This window comes from Gorilla gorilla, chromosome 2 (genome assembly GCF_029281585.2).
Source record: "Gorilla gorilla gorilla isolate KB3781 chromosome 2, NHGRI_mGorGor1-v2.1_pri, whole genome shotgun sequence".
In the NCBI taxonomy this organism is placed as follows: Eukaryota; Metazoa; Chordata; class Mammalia; order Primates; family Hominidae; genus Gorilla; species Gorilla gorilla.
The window spans coordinates 19,611,122-19,638,533 of NC_086017.1; the positions used below are offsets into that span (position 1 = coordinate 19,611,122).

Genomic DNA, 27,412 nt, shown 5'->3' on the forward strand with positions numbered 1-27,412 from the left:
TTTTTTTGAAAAACCACAGCAGTCACTTTATTCTTAAGTTTGCACTTTACAAAACCACAAGGGAGAAGTCCTTGAAGGGGAGACAGGGGTAGGGGATTAGGGAGTGGGGGATGGTAAAGAGGGGAAGAGGAAGACCCAGAAACGAAGTCCCCTCCAACCCCATCTCGGGGACCAAGCAGAGACTAGGCCTCAGGCCAGCCCAGCAGGGCTTCCTGTGTCCTGGTTGCACAGAGCTAGGCCAAAAGACCTCAGGGGAAGGGCCACGGTAATCTAGAGACTGCCGCCATTTGAGGGACAGCCACAGGCCAATGTTTCCTGTGCCCAAAGAAGGAAGTGGGCCTCCCTTCCCCTCCCCTAGGCCAGATAATCAGCCTGAGGCAGGGGTGAGGGCTACCCATCCAGCAGCTTCAGGATGCTCTCACGCTCCTTCAGAGTCTTCCAGGCCTGGTCCTTTTCTTTCTTGGTGGGAGTCCGCTTCTTCTGCCGGGCAGCCATGATCTTGCGAAAGGCGTCCATGACCTCGTTGTCAGCCATGCGCACCCGCTGCCTCAGCTCCTGCCGGCTCACCTCCTCCTTTGCCAGCCTGTGGGGACCAGACAGCCAGGTGCCAGGGTCAGCCCACCTCCAGAGAGCAACCCCTCCCTCTTCAAGACTGAGCCTACCCACCAGCCCAGGCTGGCATGCCTGTGGATTGTGTCATACAGTCGTGACCAAAAAGCAGTTACTGAACTACACTTATATGGCACTATCTTAAGCTCCTGAAAAACATTAACTCATGTTGATCACAAGGGAGGCTGTGCACATGTGGGGACAGGGAGTATACGGGAATTCTCTGTACCTTTCTCTCAATTTTGTTGTGAACTTAGAACTGCTCTAGAAGAATAAAGTCTTGGCTGCACATGGTGGTTCACATCTGCAGTCCCAGTGCTTTGGGAGCCCAAGGCAGAAAGATCACTTGAGCCCAGGAGTTCGAGACCAGTCTGAGCAACATAGTGAGACTGTCTCTACAAAAAATTTAAAAAATTAGCTGGGTGTGGTAGTGCACACCTGTAGTCCCAACTCCAAGGGAGCTGAGGATTGCTTGAGGCCAGGAGTTCAAGGTTACAGTGAACTATGATCATGCCACTACACTCCAGTCTGGGCAACAGAGCGTGACTGTGTCTTCAAAAAAAAAAAAGGTCTTAAAAATATACACAGTAGGCTGGGCAAAGTAGCTCATGCCTGTAATCCCAGCGCTTTGGGAGATGGAGGCAGGAAGATCACTTGAAGCCAGGAGTTGAGACCAACCTCGGCAACAGAGTAAGACCCTGTCTCTAAAAAAAAAAAAAAAAAAAAAAAAAAATATATATATATATATATATACACACACACACACACACACACACACACACACATGCACACCCACTCTCTCTCTCTGTCTCTCTTTCAGTTAATCCTAACAACCCTGCAAAATATGTACTATTATTCCTATGTTACCCGTGAGGAAAATGAGGCTCAAAGATGATTCCAGGATCCCACAGTTAGTGAGGGGGAGATCTGGAGCAGGCTGGGGCCAAACTCTTGTTTTTAAACACTGTTGTTTCAGGTGTTCCGGTGCCAGCAGAAGGTCTGCTTACTTCGGCATCTGTATTCCAGAGCCCCCTAAGGTCTGGGCAGCCTGAGGCTGACGGGAGGTGGGTGAGACACCAGATCAATCTCTCTGAACAGGATCTGATTTATACATTTCATCGATGGTGGAGCTGGAAGGTCACTTAGTGATTGAGTCCAGCCTGCCAGTTTTCTAGAAGGGGAAGCTGATGCTCAGGTCAGGGGCTGCTTAAGGCCTTGCAGCTGCTCTGCAGCAGGGTAAGGGCTGTGCTCTGGTTTCCTGAGAGCTGCAAGCCATTTCTTCATTGCCCATTACTTCTTTTTTTTTTTTTTTGAGACAGGTCTCACTCTGTCACCCAGGCTGGAGTACAGTGGCCTGATCAAGCTCACTGCAGCCTCTACCTCCCAGGATCAAGCAATCCTCCCACATCAGCCTCCTGAGTAGGACTATAGGCATGTGCCACCATGCCTAGCTGATTTTTAAAAATTTTTAGTAGAGATGGGGGTCTGACTACATTGCCTAGGCTAGTTCCAAACTCCTGAGCTCAAACAAGCCTCCCACCTCAGCCTCCCAAAGTGCTGGGATTGCAGGCATGAGCCACCAGGCCCAGCTAGGGCCCACTACTTCTGTAACTGCACATGCCTGCTTTTCTCTCTCTTCCTCTGCTTCCCTCAGTGCCTCTTCCATCTGTGTTTTCTTCTTCTCACCTTTCAGAGAAAACAAACTATTATAGAAAGAGGCTTTGATTCAACCACGGGCTCAAGTCTCAGCTTGCTGTTTATTGAGTGTGTGACCTTCAGTAGAGCATTTCACTTAACTGGGCCTTTATTTCCTCATCTGGTAAACAAGGAAAATAGCACCTCCCTCCTGGGTTGTTGTCAAGACACTTGAGAGAGTATACATAAAGCCCCTGACACACAGTAGGCCTTCAGCATACATTAGTCACCCTTATCCTTAAACACCCTGGCAGCTTGTCAGCAACTACCTCTCCTTTTAATGGCACTTATCTTTACTGATCATCTGCTAGTAATCTGCAAGTCCCTTGCTCTGCCTCTCTTGCTGGCCCCCAGCACAGTATCTAAGAGACAATAAGAATGGCCAAATGATTAGCCGGGCATGGTGGTGCATGTGTGTAATCCCAGCTACTCAGGAGGCTGAAGCAGGAGAACTGCCTGAACCCGGGAGGCGGAGGCTGCAGTGAGCCGAGATCATGCCACTGCACTCCAGCCTGGGCAACAGAGTGAGACACCATCTCAAAAAAAAAAAAAAAAAAAAAAAGAAAAATGGCCAAATGAATGAATGTGCCCTGTCCTGTCAGGGCTCTATGAAGTTAAGACACAGCACTTGTCTGTGAGAAGCAAAGAGACTTGTTCGGGTTGCTTCCCTATCTCTTTAACTAAAGGGTAGCTATTCCACAGTCTTCCTCCAGATGTCACCTATACCCTTGTGATCAATGCAGAACAAGATGGATGGGAGTTGACATCAAATGAATGGCAGGCACTGTGATGGATTCCCAAAAGAACATGTCCTAAAACACTGGTCAATTTCTTGTGATGAGCAAATAAAAATCACAGATCTCCAACAAAATGTTAACAGTTAATTAGTCTAGGTGGAGAATATACTGATGTTTATTGTATGATTCTTTCAGATTTTCTGTGTGTATCAAATTTTTAATAACAAAACTTTGGGGATAAAAAGAAAAGCATGAAAAGACAAAAAATAAATCACACAACAATGTGAATATGGGTAACACTACTAAACTGTACACTTAAAAATGGTTAAGAAGGGTAAATTTTTTTTTCTTTTCTTTTTTTTTGAGATGCAGTTTCACTCTTGTTGCCCAGGCTGGAATGCAATGGTGCAGTCTCAGCTCACTGCAACCTCCGCCTCCCATGTTCAACTGATTCTCCTGCCTCAGCCTCCCATGGAGATAAATTTTATATTATGCCTTTACCATAATTAAAAAACCAAACTAGGCCAGGCGCAGTGGCTCACGCCTGTAATCCTGGCACTTTGGGAGGCCGAGGTGGGTGGATCACGAGGTCAGGAGATCGAGACCATCCTGGCTAACATGGTGAAACCCCGTCTCTACTAAAAATACAAAAAAATTAGCTGGGCGTGGTGGTGGGTGCCTGTAGTACTCAGGAGGCTGAGGCAGGAGAATGGCGTGAACCCGGGAGGCGGAGCTTGCAGTGAGCCGAGATCATGCCACTGCACTCCAGCCTGGGTGACAGCGCGAGACTCCCTCTCAAAACAAAACAAAACAAAAACAAATCAAATCAATCGGTCAGTCACAGATGCCTGAGCCCCACTCTGTGGAATTAGAATTTGTTTGGGACATACCCGGTGGACTGGCCACTGATGTTTTTTTCGAGGCTCTCCAGGTGATTTAGAGGCCAGCCAGGATTGGAAAGCCTGTTGTAAAACCCCTGAAAGGTGACTAGCCGTGGCCACAGCCTCCAAGGCCACCCCCGGGACTGTGCATCCTGCTAACACTCACCTCAGCAGGTCGTGCTTCTTGGTGCGGTTGTGGGCACTAAGTGCCTTCAGCTCAGCCTGCCGTTTGCGAAGCTCAGCAAGGACCTCATCCTCGGAGTCCTCTGCGGGGCGGTCCTCAGACTCCAAAAGGCCCTGGGCAATTAGCTCCTCCTTGATGCGGCTCTCCAGGGACTTAGTATGCGGCACACTGCAGCGGGAGGCAGGCCCGTCAGACTCAAGAGCCAGCTTGGAGAAGGGCCCACCTTGGAGGTTCCCAGGGCTTCCCAAGGTCAGTGAAAACCTGCCTTTCCCTTTGGGCACCCGCTCTATATCTATCCAGATACAAAGGGAGGGACAGACACATCTGGTCTGGTTTTTAAACACAAGCAACATATGTATCTACTATTCAAAAAATATGGAAAAACCCATAATGCCAACAACCCAGAGAGAATTACTATTATTTTGTTATATATTATTATATATAGTCCAAATTTTGTTATATATTATTCCTAATCTTTTGCTACATATTAGTCCAGGTTTTTTCCCTTATGTGCACATATTTAAATATATTGTAAGTAAGCCAGGCATGGTGGCTCACACCTGTAATCCCAGCACTTTGGAAGGCCGAGGTGGGAGGATCACCTGAGGTCAGGAGTTCAAGACCAGCCCGGCCAAGATGGTGAAACCCCGTCTCTACTAAAAATACAAAAATTAGCCAGACATGGTGGCAGGCGCCTGTAATCACAGCTACTTGGTGGCTGAGGCAGGAGAATCGCTTGAACCCGGGAGGCGGAGGTTGCAGTGAGCCAAGATTGCGCCATTGCGCTCCAACCTAAACGACAAGAGCGAGACTCCATCTCAAAAAAAAAAAGAAAAAGAAAAAAATATATTTTAAGTAAAAATAGTATTATACCATCTGTACTGGGCTATAACTAATATTTTCCCCACTTGTCACTCTATAATTTACATCTTTTCATGTCATTTAACTATATTTCTCTATACTTGCAGCTATATGATTAATAGCTCCAAGTTATTTCATCATATGGAGTTATGCCAATTTAGCCAACCATTCCCCTTCAGCAGGACATTTGGGTTATTTACAGTATGAACAGTTCTGTGCTGAACAACCCTGCACTCAGTCTGTGCATGCAGACACGCTGGGTCAGCACTCACACTTGAGACTGCTATTAGGCTTCACCTAACTGCCCCCAGCCTCTTACTGATGAGGACTTCCCCAGGTTGAGATGGAGAGAAGCCAACAGAAGCAGGGGCCAGACTGTGGGTTGTGGATAGGACACCACTCACCTGAAGGGCTTGTTCTGATTGCGAGGGGAGGTGCTTGCCCCGTCAACCCCTGATTCTTTCCCAGACATGTCAGGAATAGGAGAATCCTCCATAGGGGAAATAATATTTTCCTAGAAGACCACAAAAATGAGTGGAAGGAAAAATAGCTGTTCCACTTTCCTGCTCCTTTCTGACCTACACTGACAGTCTTCAAACACCAGAAATATCCTTTTATCTTTCCCATCCCACCTACCGTGGGAAGCCTTCCCATACCAATCCCAAATTGCTTTGATCATTCTAGAAATCCCTTTTATTTTCATACTGATATGAAGAAAAAGGAACACAGAAGAGAAATGATTAACACTCGATGGTAACGAACAGCTAAGGTTTGTGAAGCGTCTGCAACGCACCAGGCAGTGTGCTAGGCCTGCTGTGGCGGAGGTGCTAGCTGTCCGAATGCCATACTCTCCTTTCCTCCACGGCAGCTAGGCAATGCCTGTCCAGTTGCACTACACTTCCCAGGCTCTCTTGCAGGCGGGTATGGTCATGTGACAGGTTCTCTCCACGGGAAAGTGATCGGAAGAGATAAGAACCACAGCTAGGCATGGCCCAAAAAGTTTCCTTCACACACTCCTCCTTGCTCTTTTTTTTTTTTTTTTTTTTTTGAGATGGAGTCTCACTTTGTCGCCCAGGCTGTGGAGTGCAGTGGCACAATTTCGGCTTACTGCAAGCTCCGCCTCCCGGGTTCATGCCATTCTCCTGCCTCAGCCTCCCAAGTAGCTGGGACTACAGGCGCCTGCCACCATGCCCAGCTAATTTTTTTGTATTTTTAGTAGAGACGGGGTTTCACCATGTTAGCCAGGATCTCCTGGCTTGTGATCTCGATCTCCTGACCTTGTGATCCGCCCGCCTCAGCCTCCCAAAGTGCTGGGATTACAGGCGTGAGCCACCGCACCCGGCCTCCTTGCTCTTATTCTGTGGGACTGGAGTGACAATTACGCCCAGAGTGACCTTGTGCAGACTTCAAGGCCACCGTCAGCTGGGGTCCCTGTCTGATGATATGAGATAGAGACCTGCCCCTTCCCCTACCTTAGATAACCTGGAACATGTACCCAGACTGTTAGATCAGATAAACTATTGTGTTTGAGCCAGAATAGAAAACTGAGTCTCAATGAGGTGAAAGAATGTGAGGGTGTGTCTAAGGTCAACCAGCAGGTATAAAGACAGGGCCCCTGAAGCTAGGGTTTGAATCCTGGTGTGTGAGACCTCAAGTGAACAGTTCCCTTTTCTGAGCCTCAATCTTCTTATCTGTAACACAGCGTTAACCACTGTCCTGGCCTCCAGCGGGAGGATGTGTATAAAGCCCCTCCAATAGATGCTTAGCAAAAGTAATTGTGGAGTAAGGCTACCTTTGGGGAAAGTTGGAGAAAAACAGGGGCATGAGAGGGGCTTCTAGGATATAGTAATGTTTCATTTTGTAATCTCCAGGCTGGTAATACAAGCTCATTTGTGAAAACTGTACATTTATGATCTGTGCACTTTTCTATTAGGTGCACAAGTTATATATTATTCCCAATCTTTTGCTATATATTAGTCCAGGTTTTTACTTCTGCACCAACCTAATTATTTTTGCACCAACCTAATAAATATATGATAAATTCCAATAAAAAATAAGCATAACACATTAAAACACAAAGTAAATATGGTTCCTCTTTTGGGTTAGGGTGCTCACCTCCACCAGGGCCTGCAGGAGGCGCTGCGTCAGGGCGCCAAAGGGGCATCCATCTTCCGGCTGTTCATGCTGGGCCTCAGACTTTTTCAGCAGGGCATCCACATCTAAGCGGGCACAGGAAAGGAGGGGAGGTGGGCTGAAGTTCTGGAACTCAAGTCCTGACCTGGGGTTGGCAGGGAGGTGAGAGGCCTACCTTTAGTGTCCAGTTCGGTCAGTGGCCCCATGAGGCCTTTCTTCTTGTCAGCCACAGCCGCTGCCCGGGCCCCATCCTTCTGCTCCTCCAGCAGGTCCTCCTGGGCCCAGCGCTGGGAGTAGTGCTTCCCCAGGGGTGGGATCTGTGGAAAAGATGGCACCCAACCCTGAGTGGGTAAGCACTGGCCAGCCATGCTTCATTCATTCATTCACTTACCTATCTTATATCTCTCTCAAGTCCCTAGTCCAAGGCCAAGCCCAGTGTCAGGTATAGGTAAGAAAGTACAACGAAGATAAAACCTCTACTTCACACTCTAGTAAGGGAGACAGGTCCAAAAAGAACTAAGACACACACACAGAAGCCAATCTGAAATAATTCCCAAGATAGAAGGTGCAGAATACGTACAAAGATTGTCTCAGGTCACAGCAATTGCCTCTCGAGAGAATTAGGAGCCTTCAGGTCACGGGTGGCAGGGAATTACCTTTTGTATTGCTTGAATGTACTGCTGTCTGTATGAACTCTTTTTCAAATAAATTTTTAAGAAATCAGGTAAGTGAAGTGAAAGAGAGAGATCAAAGTGTTGTGGCAGCACAAAGGAGAGACTAACTTTCTGCTGGGGAATCTGAAAGAGTGCTTTGGTGGAGGTAACATGAGATCAGGGCCTTGAAGGGTGAGTCAAGTCTGTCAAGGAGACAAGAGGGAGAGAAGAGCTTGCCAGAGGCCCAGAGACCAGCGAGGAGGCTGTGGTGTCCTGGAATGAGGGCAAGATACTTGGTGGGACTGGTCAACACGGCAATGAAGAGGGGTATGGCCGAGGAAAATGGAGAGGGGCACTGGAGCTGTGCCACCAAGGACGGGGATGCGTGGACTTGATCCTGTAGATAACGGGAGGAAGAGAGGCCTGCATGCAGCGCCATGTCATGAGCACATCTGATCATGACAGCTCACCTATGGGAGCATTCTCCCTCAACATTTTTCTGTATTTTCTAAATTTTCTTTAATGGAGCATGTTTCATTTATTTTCATCATTAAAACATAGTTTTATATCTTCTTTTTTTTTTTTGAGACAGTCTCACCCTGTCACCCAGGCTGGAGTGCAGTGGCGCAATCTCAGCTAACTGCAAGCTCTGCCTCCCAGGTTCACGCCATTCTCATGCCTTAGCCTCCCGAGCAGCTGGGACTACAGGCGCCCGCCACCACGCCCAGCTAATTTTTTCTATTTTTAGTAGAGATGGGGTTTCACCGTGTTAGCCAGGATGGTCTTGATCTCCTGACCTTGTGATCTGCGTGCCTCGGCCTCCCAAAGTGCTGGGATTACAGGCTTGAGCCACCGCACCCAGCTTTTCTTTTTTTTTTTTATGGATGGAATCTCCTTCTGTCACCCAGGATGGAATACAGTGGCACAATCTTGGCTCATTACAACCGATGCCTCCCCAGTTCAGGTGATTTTCCTGGCTCAGCCTCCCGAGTAGCCAGGATTACAGGTGCATGCCACCGTGCCAGGCTAATTTTTGTATTTTTAGTAGAGACAGCGTTTCACCATGTTGGTCAGGCTGGTCTCAAACTCTTGACCTCAGATGATCTGCCTGCCACAGCCTCCCAAAGTGTTGGGATTACAGGCGTGAGGTGACTTTTATATCTTTTTTTTTTTTTTTTTTTTGGAGACGGAGTCTTGCTCTGTTGCCCAGGCTGGAGTGCAGTGGCATGATCTCGGCTCACTGCAACTTCCACCTCCCGGGTCCAAGAGATTCTCCTGACTCAGCCTCCCGAGTAGCTGGGACTACAGGCGCACACCGCCATGCCTGGCTAATTTTTTGTATTTTGGTAGAGATGGGGTTTCACCATGTTGTCCAGGCTGGTCTCAAATTCCTGAGCTCAAGCAATCTGCCCGCCCCGGCCTCCCAAAGTGCTAGGATTGCAGGCATAAGCCACTGCTCCCAGCCCAAGTTTTATATCTTAAAGAAAGAAGAAAGCTTCCTCCAGAGGCCTCGAAACGGGAAGAGAGTTAAGAGGCTGTTTGGATAGAAGTTGATGAAGGCTTGGACCAAAGCAGAGGGGATGGGGATAAAGGAACATGGGCAGACTTCACTTAAGTAGATGCTTGAGGGCGTGTTGACATTTGGCTGGCGTAGAGGGGAGGCAGTGCACGGAGAAAGCTGAGTTTGGGCCTAGGTGTCTGGAGGCACTGATGGAGCAGACAGCAGACTGGGCAGGGTAGGGGAAGGAAGATGATGCATGGTTTTGGTAGCTTTACTTCTCAGGCACCTCTGAACTCTCTTGTCCTGCATCATGTCTATCAAGGCCCAGAGTTTCTACCTTGTAATGCTCAGCCTCATCTTCTGGGGGCTTCAGTAACTCCTCAAGTGTGCGGACCTCCTCGCTGGTGATGTCAGCACAGTAGGGCTCCACTGAAGCCCAGAACCTGCAGGGAGAAGCAGATCCTGAGTGGGTGCCCCTGCCCCACCAGTGCCTCCACCACCAGAACCTTGAGGCCCCCTTCTATGTTCTCTAGCCCAGAACCTGTTGGGGGCATCATTTTTGGGGATCCGTGGCACATCGATAGGGTCATCAGTGAATTCATATTCCTGGATCTTGGGCTGAAGGTTTTTGGATTTGGGCCGTCCTGGGCCAGGACCCGGCCCATGTCCTGCCTTCCCTTCCAGTTTCTGCTTCTTGGGCTTCCCATGTTTGGGGGGAGCTCCAAGTTCATGGTCTCGACCCAGCTTCAGGAATCGTCGGTCACCTTTCTTATCCTGCCAGTCGGTGAGGATCTGAAATTTACAGAAAGTGTCACTGAGGGGGAGAAGGGAAAACAGAATATCTCTTTCCTCTAGTGAATAAATTAGGATCCAGAATCTACGGAGGCTCCTGGGTCTTTCCCCATCCTCTTTTTACCTAGTAAACTCTTACTCATCCTTCAAAATTCAGCTCATTTTCTGTGCCTGGCCTCCTAGAACTTTATTCATATACTTCTCATAATCTCATTCACTTGTTCATCTATACTGATTCACTTCTGTATCATCCATGCCAGTCACATACTGTTTAACAGAAGAGTCCTCTCAGCAAACCTTCACTTCGATGTCACCACTACTGAGATGCCTTCTCTCAATCAGTTACCCAGGTTCTTAGATGCTAAAATACAACTTGAGTCATAGCCTTCCTCAAGGAGGGTCCATGGATTCCCAGGGACAAGTTAATTCCATTCATCCTTTTAGGTCCAGTTGGCACCTCCTTCCTCTACAAGTCTCTGGCACTTCACACCTCCACCGTGCACCCAATCGTGTTGTTTGGTCACACTGGAATGACCATCACACCTTGTCTCTTCAACTAGACCATAAGCTACTGAAGACCAGAAAGCCCACCTTAACCATCTCTATTTTGCAGAATACAGCATAGCGCCTGGCACACAAGTCTCAAGGCATCTTTATGCAGTGAATAAAGTCATCAGAGTAGCAAATAAATAACATCTAAAGTACTTACTTAGTGTCTGGCATTGGGCTGAGTTTTTGCAAAAAATTCTCTTTTAATCCTCACAAAAGCACTAAGGTAGGTCCTATTATTCACCCCACTTTGCAGATAGGGAAACTGACACTCAGAGATATGAGGCAACTTTCTCAAAGTCACATAGCTAGGAAACAGCAATGCTAGCAAGCACTTATGCCAGGATTCAAATCCAGGTTTCCCCATTCCAGTTCCCTAGGACTCCTAACCACAACATCACATCACCTGGTATGTACTTGACTTTCTCACTTTCCTAGTTGCCAAGCTCCTTGACAGCCATAACTGTCCTAATTACCTTTCTCTAATGACTAGCATAGGACCCAGAACATAATGGGGGATGGGTGGGGTGCCAATAAAAGCTTACTGAATTAGAAATCTTGCAATTTAAGAGGATCATGCATATTCTTGTGTATTTTTTGTGTCATGCAAACCCAGTTTGCGTCTCTCTCCCTCTCCCCACAAACCCCTGTACCCCACGTCTCAGCATATGGGGCTAACTCAATGACCCATCCCATAACTTGTTGCAGTCCATCTCTGGTGCTGGCCCCTCTCTGGGGTATCACCTGGGTTTCGGCCTCAAGCACACGCAGGCGCCGGCTGGCAGAAGACAGCAGGGTCTCCAGCTCCAGCTGCAGGGTGTCCAGCTCCTCGATGCCGATGCCATCATCCTCAGAGCGTGCCAGCACTGCCGTGTAGCGGGGACAGACCTTCAGGTGATCCACAGACTTGAAGTCGTGGAACTGCAAGGGGCAGTCTTTCAACTCACTCATGGCCCAGGATATGGGGATCCTGTGGAGCTGGAGAGGACAGGGCCATTGACGGGAGACAAAGTGGTCTGAGAAAAGCCCAAGGGCTTCTTACCTCCAGGGACAGCCTCAAGGAAGCCCAGCTTCAGTCCCTTACTGACAAAATTGATGGCACAGTTCCTACTCACAGGGCATTTAACTGGGTACCAAGCTAGGTGCAGAGCACTTTATCAGTTTATCTCACTGAATTTCTCACTCAGCGCCATGAACAAGGACCATTGTGATCTCGTTTTTACAGAGAAAGAAACTGAGACTCTGTAAGGGTGGGTATGTGCCTATGCTTCCAAGATGCAATTTGAACCCCGCTAGTGTTGAGTCTGCACCCTGATCACCATGCTATACTGCTATGCCTTGCCTCGCCTTTCTGATGCTCTTTCCTTCCATTTCTCTTGGGTTCTGTTAAGACTTTTGAGTTCCAAGCACCCCATTCTTACCATGTTCTCTGGGACTCTTGACCTCTTTTCTTACCCTATTCCACCTTTCTCCCTTCTCTAGTCACTAATAGTGGTTTAGAACGTGGGCTGGTAAGCCAGACAGACCTGGGTTCAAGCCCAGGCTTTACCATTCTCTACTTATGTGCCCCTGAACATGTTATTTGACCTTTTTGAGTCTCAGTTTTTCCATCTGTAAAATGGGAACAAAAGAAGTCTCGGTCTGTTTCCCCATTAAAAGTCTGAATCTGAAAAATGGGGATAACAATAGTACCTACCTCCCTGGGAAGTTCTGAGGATTAAGAGATGATGCCCGTCAAGAGCCCAGTTCAGTGTCTGGCACAGAAGAAGTGGGACTGTTTAATGGCTGGCCCCGCCCGGGGGTCGCCCAAATGTCCCGCCTTCAGAGTCCTCGTTCTCTAGGGACACCCTAGTGCGACCCCCGCCCCCTCTACCTCCTCACTGCGGCCTCCTACGGCCCCGGGGCCGCGGGAGGGGGCGGGGAGTTCCGGTCGATGTGAGCAACCGCCCCGGAACTGGCTATGGGCGGGCCCCTTGCAGTTGACGCGGGGGCGGGGAGTCAGCGAGGGCGAGCCTACTGGAGTTTGCCGGGGGTGGGAAGAAGGTGGGCCTCGAGCAAACCCGCTAGAGGTGGGGTGCGGGTGGTCGGCCTCAGGCGAGCCCCGGGGCACAGCCCGGGGCGGGAGGCGGGGCTTGGCGGCCGAGATCTCCGCGCTGCAGTTAGCCCCGCCGAGCCCCAGGAGCTGCGGGTAGGAGGGGCGAGAGAAAGGATGGGGGCACAGAACCGGAAGAAACGAAGGGCTCGTCCGCTTCGGCTTGTCCTAATTTGGTGCCCAATCTGAAGCTGGGCTGTACCATTGCATACCTGGGGGAGGCTGTGGCAAAGGTGACAAGAAGGCCGAAGGCAGAAAGGGGAGCTGCACCCATTTCTGGAGGAGCTTACGTAGTGACTCGAGTGCAAGAGTTTAAAAATACCGAGACAGCCCTAGGTGGAAAACTTCCGGAAGGCCCAAGCGTTCGTAAGGGCTCCCTACCCCGCTCGGAGCATAGATGGTACCGTCCGGAAGTCCGGGCGGAGACCGTAGCTGCGCTTCTCGCGAAAGGGCAGGCATCGCGGGGCTGGCCACTTCCGTACTTCCGCTTTCCGGCCCAGCCAGCGCCCGCGATGGTGAGAGAGCTGGGCCCCCGGCCAGGGACCCCCGGCTGTTCAGCCTCAGGGCAGTGGGTCGGTGGGAGATGTGGCTTTGCCGCAGGGGCGCGGGGCCGAGGGATGTCCGGGGGTTGTGGGGACACGATGAGGGTGGGAAAAAGAGGCGGGGCGGGGGTCCGAGGTGAGGAAGGGGCGAGTGGGGGTACTCCGTGGTATGAAGCGGGCCTTGTGGCTTCACGGTCAGCCTTCGAAGCAGGTAGGGGCTTTTCCTGAGCCCTGTAGGAACCCGGAAGTGGGGTCTCCTAGGCTCGTTGGAGCGTTTCGAGGGTACGTAGTCGGCCTCTTAGCCGGTCGAAGGGCCGCTGAGGCATGAAGCAAGTCCACCTGTCTATCCACAGTGGAACTTCACTAAATACGCCCTTTGTCCTTTTCTGCCTTCCTGACCCTACAGTTGCTTAAGGCAGGCGGCCACACTTCCTTATCCCATTCTTGGTACCTCCAGCCCTGCTTCCACCCCACTGGAGGATCTCTCGTGTTGCTTCCATTCAGGCCCTTCCTGGTCAGAACTGAACTGTGTCAGCCTTAGTGTATGTTAGCCGTGATACTGCTCATCCCTCCCTTCCTGGAAGTCCTCCCTTTTTCATACATGTGGGCATTCCTGGGAGTTGTAACTTTGGATGACCATCTCCCTCTTCGTCACACCTTCCCTGGTGATACCGATCTAGTCTCCTGGCTTCGATAACTTTCTTCATTCTGATGACTCCTAATTTGGCTTCTCAGCTCTCTTTCAAGGTTTGCCTGGATATCTTGAAGAGACCTTGAAATTAGACCTCTAGTTCAAAACTCATATTCTATTCTGAATTTGTTCTTCCTCCTGGGTTCCCTATCCTGGCAAACTTTGTGACCTTATGTCTCTGCTAAAAATCTGTATTTTTTTTTTCTAGTGGGGCACATGTCTCTTGATTTTTAAAACTTCAAGTTTATTGAGGTATTACATGAGACTACATCTGTTTTATTCATGAAAGGACAGGCGTCACGGAGCCAGTCACCCTTTTTAGGTTTACTTTCTATAACTGTTGACAAAGGCCGGGCGTGGTGGCTCAAGCTTGTAATCCCAGCACTTTGGGAGGGCAAGGCGGGCGGATCACGACGTCAGGAGATCGAGACCATCCTGGCTAACACGGTGAAACCCCTTCTCTACTAAAAATGCAAAAAATTAGCCGGGCGTGGTGGTGGGCACCTGTAGTCCCAGCTACTCGGGAGGCTGAGGCAGGAGAATGGCGTGAACCCAGGAAGCAGAGCTTAAAGTGAGTCGAGATTGTGCCACTGCACTCCAGACTGGGCGACAGAGCGAGACTCCGTCTCAAAAAAAAAGTGTTGCAAAAACTTGCTGGGTATGGTGGCATGCGCCTGTAGTACCATCCACTCAGGAGGCTGAGGCAGGAGGATCACTTGAGCCCAGAAGTTCGAGGCCGTAGTACACTGTGATCGCTCCTGTGAATAGCCACTGCACTTCAGCCTGGACAATATAGCAAGATCCTGTGTCTTAAAAAAAAAAAGTCAAGTTGTGTAACCACTACTGCAACCAAAATACAGAACATTTCCGTCACCCCAAAAAGTTCCCTCAAGCCCTTTTGTAATCAGTCCTCTCCTCCTTCCCACCCCCGACAACCACTGATTTTTCCCCCGTGTAGTTTTGCCTTTTTCAGATTGTCATGTAAATGGAATTCTTTAGTATGCAGGCTTTTAAGTGTGGCTTCTTACCATAATACATTTGAGAGTCAACCATGTTGTGTGTATCAATAGTTACTCTTTTTTTATTGCCAAGTAGTAGTAAATTGAATGGCTGGACCACAGTTCGTTGGAAGTGGTTTTTCTTTTTCTTTTCTTTTTTTTTAAGACACAGTCTCGCTCTGTCACCCAGGCTGGAGCACAGTGGCGTGATCTCGGCTCACTGCAACCTCAGTCTCCTGGGTTCAAGCAATTCTCCTGCCTCAGCCTCCCAAGTAGCTGAGATTACAGGCACCTGCCACGGCTAATTTTTTGTGTTTTTAGTAGAGACGGGGTTTTGCCATGTTGGCCAGGCTGGTCTTGAACTCCTGACCTCAGGTGGTCCACCCACCTCGGCCTCCCAAAGTGCCGGGATTACAGGTGTGAGCTCCTGGGAAGTTTTTTTTCAGTTCCATTATCCACTCCATCTAATGTCAGTCCAACGCTTGTGATACTCTTTGCTTGTGATACAGTCTGCTGGATGTCTCACTTCCCTCTCCAAATCATTCTCCACAGAGCCACCATGCAGCTGCAGTCATGAACTTCCTCCTCAGAAAGCCCCAGTAGTTCCTTACCCCCTTAAGAGAAAGCTAAACTTGGTAGCCTGGCATTCAAGATTCCCCATGATCTTACCTCAGCCTACCGCTGCAGCCTCATTTAGTGAATCTAAAATGCTTCTCATATACAGAAACATTGTACTCATTACTACTCTGGAACTCTTGCTGTCCTTTTGTGTTACTCTAATCTTAATTATTTGTTTCGCTTACTTATTCTACAGGAAATGAGTGAGACACTGTATATGCTAGGTACTGAGCTAGGTTAGAGGCTATATAGCTGTGAATAAAATAGATATGGTCTGTTGACCATGAGGTTTACAGCCTAGTAAAGGAGAAATCAGTTTACAAAGGCATGAAGGAGGGCAGGTGCAGTGGTTCATGTCTGTAATCCCAACACTTTAGGAGGCCGAGATGGGCGGGTCACTTGAGGTCAGGAGTTTGAGAACAGCCTGGCCAACATGGTGAAACCCCATCTCTACTAAAAATACAAAAATTAACCAGGCACGGTGGTGCACACTTGTCATCTCAGCTATTCGCGTGGCTGAGGCAGGCGAATCACTTGAACCCGGGAGGTGGAGGTTGCAGTGAGCCAAGATTGCACCACTGCACTCCAGCCTGGGCAACAGAGTAAGACTCAAAAAAAAATAAAAAAGGCCAGGCACGTTGGCTCACGCCTGTAATCCCAACACTTTGAGAGGCCGAGGTGGGCGGATTGCCTGAGGTCAGGATTTCAAGACAAGCCTGACCAACACGGTGAAACTCCGTCTCTACTAAGAATACAAAAATTAGCCGGGCATGGTGATGTGCGCCTGTAATCCCAGCTACTCGGGAGGCTGAGGCAGGAGAATCGCTTTAACCCGGGAGGCGGAGACTGCAGTGAGCAGAAATCGTGCCACTGCACTCCAGCCTGGGTGACAGAAGCGAGACTCCCTCTCAAAAATAAATAAATAAATATTAAGAAGACATGAAAGACATTTTATTGTAAGTTGTAATAAATACTTTGTAGGGGGATGTCAAGGTCTCTCTCAAGAGGCCTTCCTTAATTAAGCTGAGTTCTGGAGGATGACTTAGGCAAAGAGGAGAAAAGCCTACAGATAGATGGTCAAGCATGTGTAAAGCTCTGAGGTGGGAAAGAATTTGGCTGATACAAGGACTGACCAGTGCAGCTAGAAGCTAATCCCTCTACTAAGAATGTCCTTATTCTGGCAGGGTGTGGTGGCTCACGCCTGTAAACCCAGCACTTTGGGAGGCCAAGGCGGGCAGATTACAAGGTCAGGAGATCGAGACCATCCTGGCTAACACCGTGAAACCCTGTCTCTACTAAAAATACAAAAAATTAGCCGGGTGTGGTGGTGGGCACCTATAGTCCCAGCTACTCGGGAGGCTGAGGCAGGAGAAGGGCATGAACCCGGGAGGTGGAGCTTGCAGTGAGCCGAGATGGTGCCACCGCGCTCCAGCCTGGGCAACAGAGCAAGACTCTGTCTCAAAAAAAAAAAAAAAAAAAAAGAGTGTCCTTATTCTACTTTTTCTCATTATAAAATCCTCCTAATCCCATTTCACCTTGAAAACCAGTTTCTTCTGCAAATATAGATTACTTGTAAATCTAAATATTTCACATGTCATCTTTATATCATAGTTATTTTCTGTATATTTGCTATCCAGTTGAGCTGTTTGAGGGTAGAGACAGTGTTAATCATCTTTGAATTCCCAGTTAGCTCAGTGCCTGGCAAACAGTACACCTATACATTTGTTGGCCTAATAGATTGACGACAATCATGCATTCACTGGTGTGTCTCTAGATCACTTTCTCAACCTTAGCACTATTGATATTTGAGTCTCGATAATTCTTTGTAGTGCATTGTAGTATGTTTAGTGGATATCTGTCCACTCAGTGCCTGCCGTTCCCGTCCCTGCCAAGTCATGACAATTGAAAATGTCTCAGCATTCCTCTGGTCTGACCCCAGGTTAAAAAAGAAAGAAAGGAAATGTCTCGACATTACCAAATGTACCCTGGCAGGCAAAATTGTCTCCTGTTGAAAACTACCACTCTACACCTTGGAAGGTGTCTCGAAGGCCTAGTCTTTTCTGTTCACGGTGTCTTAAGAGCCTTGCACCCTCAGTGCTACCTGGCTTCATGGGAGCTGGAATAGGGGATCGGTGGGTTTGGCGTGACAGATTTTGATCTTCCCTTTCCTCTGTGTTATTTCCTATAGACTGCCACTCTCCGCCCCTACCTGAGTGCCGTGCGGGCCACATTGCAGGCTGCCCTCTGCCTGGAGAACTTCTCCTCCCAGGTTGTGGAACGACACAACAAGCCGGAAGTGGAAGTCAGGTAGGGAAGGACAAGCCAAGGTGGGGATGAGGGGTGCAGCACACAGAGATGGCTGCTGTCTAGAAGGTGCCATGAACTTATGTCCTGCAGTAGTCAGGAAAGCTGCAGTTGACATTTTATCTTGCTGCCAGCTGAATGGTGATTCCCAATTTGGAGTTAAGAAAATAGGGTCAGTGGGTTGGCAGGACAGAACCCAGGGGAAAAGACAAGATTGGTTGACACAAGGTATGACTTCTCAGAGCAGGGCTGTTGATGAAGTCTCTCCTGTGGCATTGCTGAAACCACTGGTAGTTTAAGGAATGGTCAGAGAATTGTTATCTGAGATTCCATCTCCATACTTGTCTTTTTTTTTTTTTTTTTTTCCCATCTCCATACTTTTCTAATGTAATGATCAGGGATTTTTTTTTTTACCTACCAGCGTAGACACTCTGACCCCCTAATCCAAATGCTTCATATTTTGAATGATTTTCTCTTATCTAGTTTCCATTTCATAAATATCTTTTTCCCCTTTAGAATTTAATCTGGAGGCCTGGTGCAGTGGTTCACCCCTGTAATCTGAGCACTTTAGGAGGCTAAAGTGGGTAGATCGCTTGAGTCCAGGAGTTCAAGACCAGCCTGGGCAACATGGCAAGACTCCATCTCTACCAAAAAAATATGCAAAAATAGTCGGGCATGGTGGCACATGCCTGTAGTCCCAGCTTCTCTGGAGGCTGAGGCAGGAGGATCTCTTGAGCCTGGCAAGCAGAGGTTGCAATGAGCCAACATTGCGACAGTGCACTCCAGCCTGGGTGAGACCCTGTCTCAAAAAATAAGTAAATAGGCCGGGCACAGTGGCTCACGCCTGTAATCCCAGCACTTTGGGAGGCCGAGCAAGGCAGATCATGAGGTCAAGAGATCGAGAGCACCCTGGCCAACATGGTGAAACCCTGTCTCTACTAAAAATACAAAAATAAGCTGGGCATGGTGGTATGCACCTGTAGTCCCAGCTACTCGGGAGGCTGAGGCAGGAGAATTGCTTGAACCTGGGAGGCGGAGGTTGCAGTGAGCCAAGATCGTGCCACTGCACTCCAGCCTGGCAGCAGAGCAAGACTTCGTGTCAAAAATAAAATAAAATAAAATAAAATTCAATCTGGTACATACATAACTGAGATAATCTGGGTTACCACATTAAATGATATGATTTAATTTTTAATTTTAAAAATAACTGATAAAGATGTTAGGATATGCCCTGTTATACTGTGTAACGTACATGATTTCCAGTGGGCCTTTGAAAATGGTTAGCAGTTTAGAGACACCACACCACAATTAATTACTATTAGAGATCTGTAGGTATTCAGAGGCATTACTTTGTAACCTGAACTCATAGGGGTCTCAGAGGCAAATGAATCATTTCTGGATTGATAATTAAAGGAAGCCAAACTGTGTTCAATTTTAGCCTTTCCTTACCTCTAAGACAGGTGTTCTCTCTGTATTCCTAAATGGTATATTGGTTTGCCTGTACAGGTTGAGTATCTCTTACCCAAAATGCTTGGGACCAGAAGTATTTCAGATTGTGGAATATTTGCAGATACTTAACCAGTTGAGCATCCCTAATTACAAATCCAAAGTGCTCCAATGAGGATCTCCTTTGAGCATCTTGTCAGCACTCGGAAACTTTCAGGTTTTTTGTTTATTTTTTTTTTTTTTTGAGATGGAGTTTCATTCTGTCGCCCAGGCTGGAGTACAGTGGTATGATCTTGGCTCACTGCAACTGCCACCTCCTGAGTTTGAGCAATTCTCGTGCTTCAGCCTCCTGAGTATCTGGGATTATAGGAGTGCGCCACCATGCCCAGCTAATTTTTATATTTTTAGTACAAATGGGGTATCACCATGTTGGCCAGGCTGGTCTCGAACTCCTGACCTCAGGTGATCCACCAGCCTCAGCCTCTCAAAGTGCTGGGATTACAGGCATGAGCCACTGTGCCCAGCCAGTTTCAGATTTTGGATTTCAGATTTGCAGATTGGGGATGTTCAACTTGTAGTTACTAAAATAGCTATCTTTTGTAAAGCTCCTACTATGTGCCAGGCACGCTATTAGACATTTGACCCTTTTTGATCTCTCTCAGTCCTCGCCAGTGAATTAGGAATCAGAGTCATTTTACAGATGAGAAAATTGAGATTCCAACAGGGTAACTTGCCCAAGGAAAGTAACAGAGGAGGCTGGATTTCAAAACCTTTTCGCCCTGACTTCAGAGCCTGTGCTCTTTCTGCTGAAGAACACACTCACTGGCCCCCATCTTGGAGCACCCCTGCTTGTGAGTCTTCTATTCCTTGGACTCTATGGTCTCATAGTGATTCCAGGACCTGCGTGGGGTCACTCTGACTATTCTATCCCTCTGTAGTACAAGTACTTTGTCACATTGTGTTTTCAGGAGTAGCAAAGAGCTCCTGTTACAACCTGTGACCATCAGCAGGAATGAGAAGGAAAAGGTTCTGATTGAGGGCTCCATCAACTCTGTCCGGGTCAGCATTGCTGTGAAACAGGTAAGTTCACCATGGAGGAGGCGCAACGTAAGGCCTCTTTCAGTCCTTTCAGCCTCTTTCAGTCCAGGGTCCCCATCTGAGAGATCAGTGTGCCAGATTCCAGATTCAGAGTGCAGGAAACCTAGCCTCTGCTTCCTTTTTTTTTGACATGGATTCTCACTCTTGTCGCCCAGGCTGGAGTGCAGCAGCATGATCTCGGCTCACTGCAACCTCCCCCTCCCGGGTTCAAGCAGTTCTTCTGTCTCAGTCTCCCAAGTAGCTGGGATTACAGGCATCCGCCACCACGCCCAGTTAATTTTTGTATTTTTAGTAGAGACAGAGTTTCACCATGTTTGCCAGGATGGTCTCCATCTCCTGACCGCAGGCGATGGGCCCGCCTCAACCTCCCAAAGTACTGGGATTACAGTCATGAGCCACCATACCTGGCCAGTAGAGGGCAACTCTGAACTTTCAACAGGATGAAAACAAAACACTGTGATTAAATGCAGACTACATACTGTTTTCTACAGAAAGTTATAACCCTGGGGCCTACTTTCCTTGCTAAAATGGGAGGTCAACAAGTGTTGGGAGGTGTTAAGGGCATGCTAGCAACCAGCAGCAATAATCTTCCTTTAGAAATGTTGAGAGTTCAGGGCCGGGCACAGTGGCTCATACCTGTAATCCCAGCACTTTGGGAGACCAAGGCGGGTGGATCACTTGATGTCAGGAGTTCAAGACCAGCCTGGCCAACATGGTAAAACCCTGTCTCTACTAAAAATACAAAAATTAGCCAGGCGTGGTGGCACGCGCCTGTAATCCCAGCTACTTGGGAGGCTGAGGCAGGAGAATCGCTTGAACCCAGGAGGCAGAGCTCACAGTGAGTCAAAATCGTACCACTGCACTCCAGCCTGGGTGACAGCGAGATTCCGTCTCAAAAAAAAAAAAAAAAAAAGAAATGTTGAGCGTTCAGAAGGGAGAAACTTCAGGGATTGTTGGATGTTCAGTGTTATTAAAGCAGAGACCACCTAAGGTTATCTCTGATAGCCCAGGTGGTGCTGCAAAACACCCTGGGAAATGTGACACTAGTGAAATGAGAATGGAAAGGGCAGCTTGGAGTACAGCTGTAGACTCTGAAAGAAGCGATAGAAGCCTGTCAGAATTACCTCTCTGGAATGGGTCGTCATTAAGAGATGCCCCAAGGTAGACCCTTGTTTCAGTTGACAGCCAGGTCCCCCACTTCAGTGATCCTTCCGAGTACCAAACCTCACTGTCTCCTGGGAGCCTTGGAAAAACTGGAGTCAGAAGACCAGGCTACAAGGTGTTTTTGGCCTTGGGTGTCAGCTTTAGAGAAACATTTCTCTCTTGCACTCCCCAGGCTGATGAGATCGAGAAGATTTTATGCCACAAGTTCATGCGCTTCATGATGATGCGAGCAGAGAACTTCTTTATCCTTCGAAGGAAGCCTGTGGAGGTGAGACCCTGTGACCCATGAGTTTGCGATAGCCAGGACCCTGTTACAGAATGGCCTGGGATTGTTTCTAGAACCAGCTCCTCCAGCTGTTTGGCACCCACTGCCTGAATTGAGAGTTGGCCTTCATCTCAGAGTGGGAGCAAAGAGGATTAGAAGCTTAGGAAAAGTTGGGTCTACCTCAGCCATAGAAAAGGCAAAAAAGAGCCGGGCATGGTGGCTCATGCCTGTAATCCCAGCACTTTGGGAGGCCGAGATGGGTGGATCATGAGGTCAGGAGTTCAAGACCAGCCTGGCCAACATGGTGAAACCCCATCTCTACTAAAAATACAAAAATTAGCTGGGCATGGTGGTGGGCGCCTGTAATCCTAGCTACTCAGGAGGCCGAGGCAGAGAACTGCTTGAACCTGGGAGGCGGAGGTTGTAGTGAGCCAAGATCGTGCCACTGTACTGCAGCCTGGGCGACAGAGCAAGACTCCGTCTCAAAAAAAAAAAAAAAAAAGCAAAAAAGGTAAGACACATTGCTTATTCCCGGAGCCTATAGTCTAGCATCAGACAGAGCACAGTGAATTAGAAATCCTTTCTAAGATCTGCCAACTGAATCATAGTCTCTCTCTTTTTTTTTTTTTCTTTGAGACGGAGTCTCGCTCTGTCGCCCAGGCTGGAGTGCAGTGGCACAGTCTTGGCTCACTGCAAGCTCCACCTCCCGGGTTCACGCTATTCTCCTGCCTCAGCCTCCTGAGTAGCTGGGACTACAGGCACCCATCACCACACCTGGCTAATTTTTTGTATTTTTAGTAGAGACGGGGTTTCACCGTGTTAGCCAGGATGGTCTCGATCTCCTGACCTCGTGATCTGCCTGCCTCGGCCTCCCAAAGTGCTGGGATTACAGGCGTGAGCCACCGCGCCTGGCCTTTTTTTTTTTTTTTTTTGAGATGGAGTTTTGCTTTTGTTGCCCAGGCTGGAGTGCAGTGGCGCAGTCTCACTGACTGCAACCTTCCACCTCCCAGGTCAAGTGATTCTCCTGCCTCAGCCTCCCGAGTAGCTGGGATTATAGGCATGCGTGTGCTACCATGCTCAGCTAATTTTGTATTTTTAGTAGTTTCATTGTGTTAGCTAGGCAGTCTCAAACTCCTGACCTCAGGTGATCCGCCTGCCTCAGCCTCCCAAAGTGAATCATAGTCTCTCTCTCTCTTTTTTTTTTTTGAGACAGAGCCTCGCTCTGTCACCCAGGCTGGAGTGCAGTGGTGCAATCTGGGCTCACTGGGTTCACTCCGTCTCCTGGGTTCACGCCATTCTTCTGCCTCAGCCTCCTGAGTAGCTGGTACTACAGGTGCCAGCCACCATTCCCGGCTAATTTTTTGGATTTTTAGTAGAGACGGGGTTTCACTGTGTTAGCCAGGATGGTCTTGATCTCCTGACCTTGTGATCCGCCCACCTCGGCCTCCCAAAGTGTTGGGATTACAGGCGTGAGCCACCGCACCCGGCCCACTGAATCAGTCTCTTAAAGCCACAGTTAACATTGGGTCAGTTGTTACCTGAATTTGTATTTGAATCTTCTCCACAGACTCTTTGCCAGGTAAACTTAAAATATCCCCAGTGACTGAGCAACTACCACACAGTAGCATGTGCCATCGTCAGACACGTCAGGCGTGTTAGCCAAGTTCTTCCTCATTCTGAGCCAGATTTTCTCTCCTGGTCCTAGATCTAACCTCTGGGGCCACCCGGAATAAATAAAATTGATCTTCCTCCCACAGCCCTCCAGCAGAAAAAGACCCTTAATCCCACCCATCTTCCACATCATCTCTTCTCTGGACTAAATGTTCCCTGTTGTTTGATTAGATTATTCTGTAACAAGACTTCAAGTTCCTTGACTCATTCTGAATGCAGAGCTGTTGTGCCACAGATAGTCTTCCAGAGATGTCTGATACACACAGAATTCTCAACGGGGTTCAGTTGCTTGGATCCAACGTAGACACCCTCCCCCAGAGCAGCTGGGCTGCTGACTGGAAGGGTGTGTAGCTTGGGAGAAGATCATAGCCAGTGGGAAGCATGTGGATGAGTGGAGGACATGACCAGCTCAGTTCCCATGGGGTGCTAATTCTCTCCTGTTCCTTCTCTTCCCCCTCCCTACTGTCTTCTTCCCTAGGGGTATGATATCAGCTTTCTGATCACCAACTTCCACACAGAGCAGATGTACAAACACAAGTTGGTGGACTTTGTGATCCACTTCATGGAGGAGATTGACAAGGAGATCAGTGAGATGAAGCTGTCAGTCAATGCCCGTGCCCGCATTGTGGCTGAAGAGTTCCTTAAGAATGTGAGTAGGGGCCTTTCAGCTTTCCTTCCAGAGGCCAGAGGATCTGGGGGTCATGTTGAGAACTTAGCATCTGGTGGGAAAGGGGTCCAAGCAGTGTGTTTACATCTCCTGAGCTCTCTAGGACCCTTGGGGCATAGCAGGTCAGTCAGGTGCTTTGGAGCTAGAGGACCCCAAGTTCATCTCTGAGAGCTGCAAGGCATTTTCTGTAGTTGGGTGTCTGGGGTGGCTCTTAGTCTCTCGTAGGAACTTTGTCACTCATTTCTACATCTCAGGATGTTCACAAAGTCCTTACCTCTATCTCTTTCAAACCCCAAGTGAGGTAGGTGAAGTCTGCATGTGAATTTTCTAGGAGTATAGGACAATTAATCATGCTATGATTCCACTTCTCAAATAGACTTCAGTACTTTCCTTCAGCATGTTTCTCAGGCTTAAATCATGATTCCTTCAACCTGTTTTCCATCACTTGCATGGCGTAAGTCCTCCAGATTCCTCTTACACTGTTTATGTCTTTCTGATTGAAAGCACTGTAGTCATCTGAAGAGGTAGAATTGTTTACATTGATGAACTGGTGACATAGTTCTTCGTTGTTTAGATATTCAGAACATGCCTTTTTTTCTCCTTTTTCCAAACAATCTTTGGTTTGTTGACATGTGCCACCCAGAGTGGCTGTGATCTCTAGACGGTAGACTTAGTGTGTACTCCCACCAGTAAGTACATACCCAGTCCAGAAGGAGCTCAGATTCCTAAAAATGGAAATTATGCCCGCTTCCCTTGGGATTTAATTATACTGAGGGTGGCCAGTGTACAGAGTAGCTGTGGTGGGTGCACAGGTCAGCATGGTTGTTCAGCTCACTCAGCTGTGGAGGCAAACCACCTGTGTGGGAATCCAGGCTCCACCGCCTACTCAGGCATGTCACTGAACTCTCAACTAAGTCTCAGTTTCCTCAGCTGTGAAATGAAGGTCTGGTAATTAATACTTATCTTTCAGTGGTTGAGCATTAAATGAGACCATGTGTGTAAAACATAGCACCTGGTACATAGTAAGCTTTCCGTGTATTGCAGCACCAAAATTTTATGGCCAGGATACTAGGAGGCCTCTAGATTGAACTGGAAGGGGAAAATAGCTCTTGTTCCAATTGAACATTTGGCTCACTCATTCAACGATCATTTACTTATTTATGATAATTACATCGCACAGAATTAGATCCCTAAAAAAGTATGCTCACATGTCCCATTTATTACTCAAAACAGTCTTTGAGTCAGCTATTATCGCCATCTTAGAGATTAATAAACTGGGGCTTTAGAAGTAAAAGCACCTGTCCAAAGTCCCTCAGCCAGTAAGAGGAGGAACCAGAATGTGGAGCTGGGTTTTCGGACTCAGAGGTCTAAGAAAGTACCATAGCCTTTGTCAAGGGTCACAAATTCAGGTGCATCCAAAGGTCGGGTAGCTATGGAGTGGGCTGAGTATGGAGTGGGCAGGGTGAGGAGCTGCTGAGCGCATGCCTCGTGCAGGGGCTGGCTCCCACACAGCTCCAGGCCATTGAACCCCCAAATTTGGATTTGTATATGGCATCTTCCATGTTTTCAAGGTTGGCAGCTAATTCATATTGTTTCAAACACCACGTGGGCCATACAGTGCTCATCTTTGGGCTAGTTTCAGGCATGGGCCATTGGTTCACAACCTTTGGTCTCTAAAATGTGCAGGGCTGTCCTAGGCAGTATGGGGGACCCTTGAGGGCAGAAAACATTTCAAGGGCCTGGCTTGGTTGGAGGTTCATCCAGCGCTTGACACAAAAGTACCAGAACCTGGGTCCTTTTCCACTTGGCCCTCTGAGTCCCCAGGCCCCTTGCATGAGAGCCCCCATGCCTAAAGAAAGCAACATCAGTTCACCAGGCAGGACGCTGGCAGGGCTTTCTAGCAGCCTCCATGCCAGGGCACAAGGGAGCTGTGGAGAAGCTCTCATGGCTCTTAATTTTTCTGCCTTATCTAGTGCTAGGCTTAGGGCCGGTGCCCATAGGTCACTTCTGAAAGCTGGCTGAATTAGAGCATGACCACAAGGTGTCCTGGGACCCAACTCTGCCCCTCACAGATACGAGCACAGTGGCAGCTCTCAGGTTCATGCACCTCCTTAGAGCAGTCCCACCAGGATGCAATAATAACCACCATGCACTGCCTCTTGGTTCTCTTGACAGTTTTAAACCATCTGGCTGGATCTCGTGGCCTTCCCCCTCAGACTACCCATGTCTCCACGAAGGCGTCCTGGAGTCACTCCCCAGAGCAGCAGCGGTGGCGGCAGGGAGTTGGGTTGGGGTGGGCATTCGATGCGGGAGGTGGGTGGTGTGCTTGCTAGCTGGGCAAGAAAGCAGCAGTGGACCTGCCCCAAGGCCACATGTGCCTGGTCAGGCTGGCTTCTGATGTTCAGTCCCCTGGGCCGGGACAGATTTTTTTTAACGTCTTGAAACTTAAACTCTGTGCTTGTAGGATACTGTAACCTTTTTGTCTTTTTTTTTTTTTTTTTTTAAACCTCCACCTCCAGTGGCTGTGACTGGTCCCAGTGATTATACGTTATTGGTTGCTGTGGGTCTGGGCGGGCCTGGAGCCAGAAGGCGACTTATTTTTTCTCTCCTATGTCACCCCAGGTGGAGAGGGAGGGAGGTTTCAGACTCCAGTTCTCTCCCTTGCCCTTTTATTCCCAAGCCTCCTTGGCCCCAGTATAAGTGTTGGGAACTCTCTGCCAGCTTCCTGAGTTCTGCCTGAAGATGGCCCCCCCAGCACTGGTTGGGGACAAGGGCCAAATTGGTGACCACCAGTCATGCCTAGGACCTGGGGCCCAAAAGCCAGGCAACCTCTGGCTACAGGGGCCATTGGGTGCCCTCCCAGTTGAGAGGGGCCGCTGTTTCGCCTTGTCCGTCAGTGCCAGTGCCTGTGCCGGAGGTGGTGAGGTGAGTCCTCCAGAGCTTCCTGGCCGGGCCCTCCTCCTGCCTGTTCTGGCTCCTCTGCTCCCACGCTAGCTGTCCCTTTTCTGATTCTGGTGGATCCTCCCTCCCCTAATTAAAGTCTCTTTTTGCCCCTTTGGGGCTGCATGAGGTCTATGCTGTGTGTGTGTGTGTGTGTGTGTGAAAGGAGGGGAGGTGGGGCTTCTTTCCCTGAGACCAGATGGCTGGTAATTGTGCCTGGAGCTCCCCACTGGGTGCAGTCTCATGATTGGTCCTGCCATTATTCCTGCCAGAGGTCCCAACCCAGAGACTCCATTCATTGCAGTCCAGGCACCATTAATT

At 48.7% G+C, this 27,412-nt stretch overlaps 2 protein-coding genes across 3 annotated transcripts; one reads left to right on the plus strand and one right to left on the minus strand.

Moving 5' to 3' along the window:
• TADA3 (transcriptional adaptor 3) lies at nucleotides 1–12,826 on the minus strand. Its single transcript, XM_004033560.5, has 9 exons — nucleotides 12,292–12,826; nucleotides 11,340–11,573; nucleotides 9,796–10,046; nucleotides 9,592–9,697; nucleotides 7,276–7,417; nucleotides 7,083–7,186; nucleotides 5,372–5,481; nucleotides 4,089–4,274; nucleotides 1–583 (listed from the first exon to the last, which is right to left on the minus strand). The coding sequence occupies exons 2-9, from the start codon at nucleotides 11,544–11,546 to the stop codon at nucleotides 391–393; spliced, it is 1,299 nt and encodes a 432-aa protein (XP_004033608.1). The 5' UTR covers nucleotides 11,547–11,573; nucleotides 12,292–12,826; the 3' UTR covers nucleotides 1–390.
• On the plus strand, nucleotides 12,562–27,224 carry ARPC4 (actin related protein 2/3 complex subunit 4). Of its 2 annotated transcripts, XM_004033573.5 has the most exons (6): nucleotides 12,562–13,202; nucleotides 17,725–17,843; nucleotides 20,255–20,366; nucleotides 21,721–21,816; nucleotides 23,963–24,133; nucleotides 26,327–27,224. In XM_004033573.5, the coding sequence occupies exons 1-6, from the start codon at nucleotides 13,200–13,202 to the stop codon at nucleotides 26,330–26,332; spliced, it is 507 nt and encodes a 168-aa protein (XP_004033621.1). In that variant the 5' UTR covers nucleotides 12,562–13,199; the 3' UTR covers nucleotides 26,333–27,224. The 2 variants fall into 2 exon arrangements, with proteins under 2 accessions (XP_004033621.1, XP_063559680.1); XM_063703610.1 differs by having other exon boundaries at nucleotides 13,095–13,202; nucleotides 23,963–27,224.
• The last annotated feature ends 188 nt before the right edge of the window (nucleotides 27,225–27,412 follow it).

Bases quoted from the DNA above. Each gene is read 5' to 3' on its own strand.
- TADA3 (XM_004033560.5), bottom strand. From the start codon at position 11,546: ATGAGTGAGTTGAAAGACTGCCCCTTGCAGTTCCACGACTTCAAGTCT. The intron at 7,418-9,591 runs GTAGAAACTCTG...TCTTTTCCACAG, and splicing joins ATGAGGCTGAGCATTACAAG to ATCCCACCCCTGGGGAAGCA. The intron at 7,187-7,275 runs GTAGGCCTCTCA...GTGCCCGCTTAG, and splicing joins GACCGAACTGGACACTAAAG to ATGTGGATGCCCTGCTGAAA.
- ARPC4 (XM_063703610.1), top strand. The intron at 20,367-21,720 runs GTAAGTTCACCA...TGCACTCCCCAG, and splicing joins TCAGCATTGCTGTGAAACAG to GCTGATGAGATCGAGAAGAT. The intron at 21,817-23,962 runs GTGAGACCCTGT...CTTCTTCCCTAG, and splicing joins TTCGAAGGAAGCCTGTGGAG to GGGTATGATATCAGCTTTCT.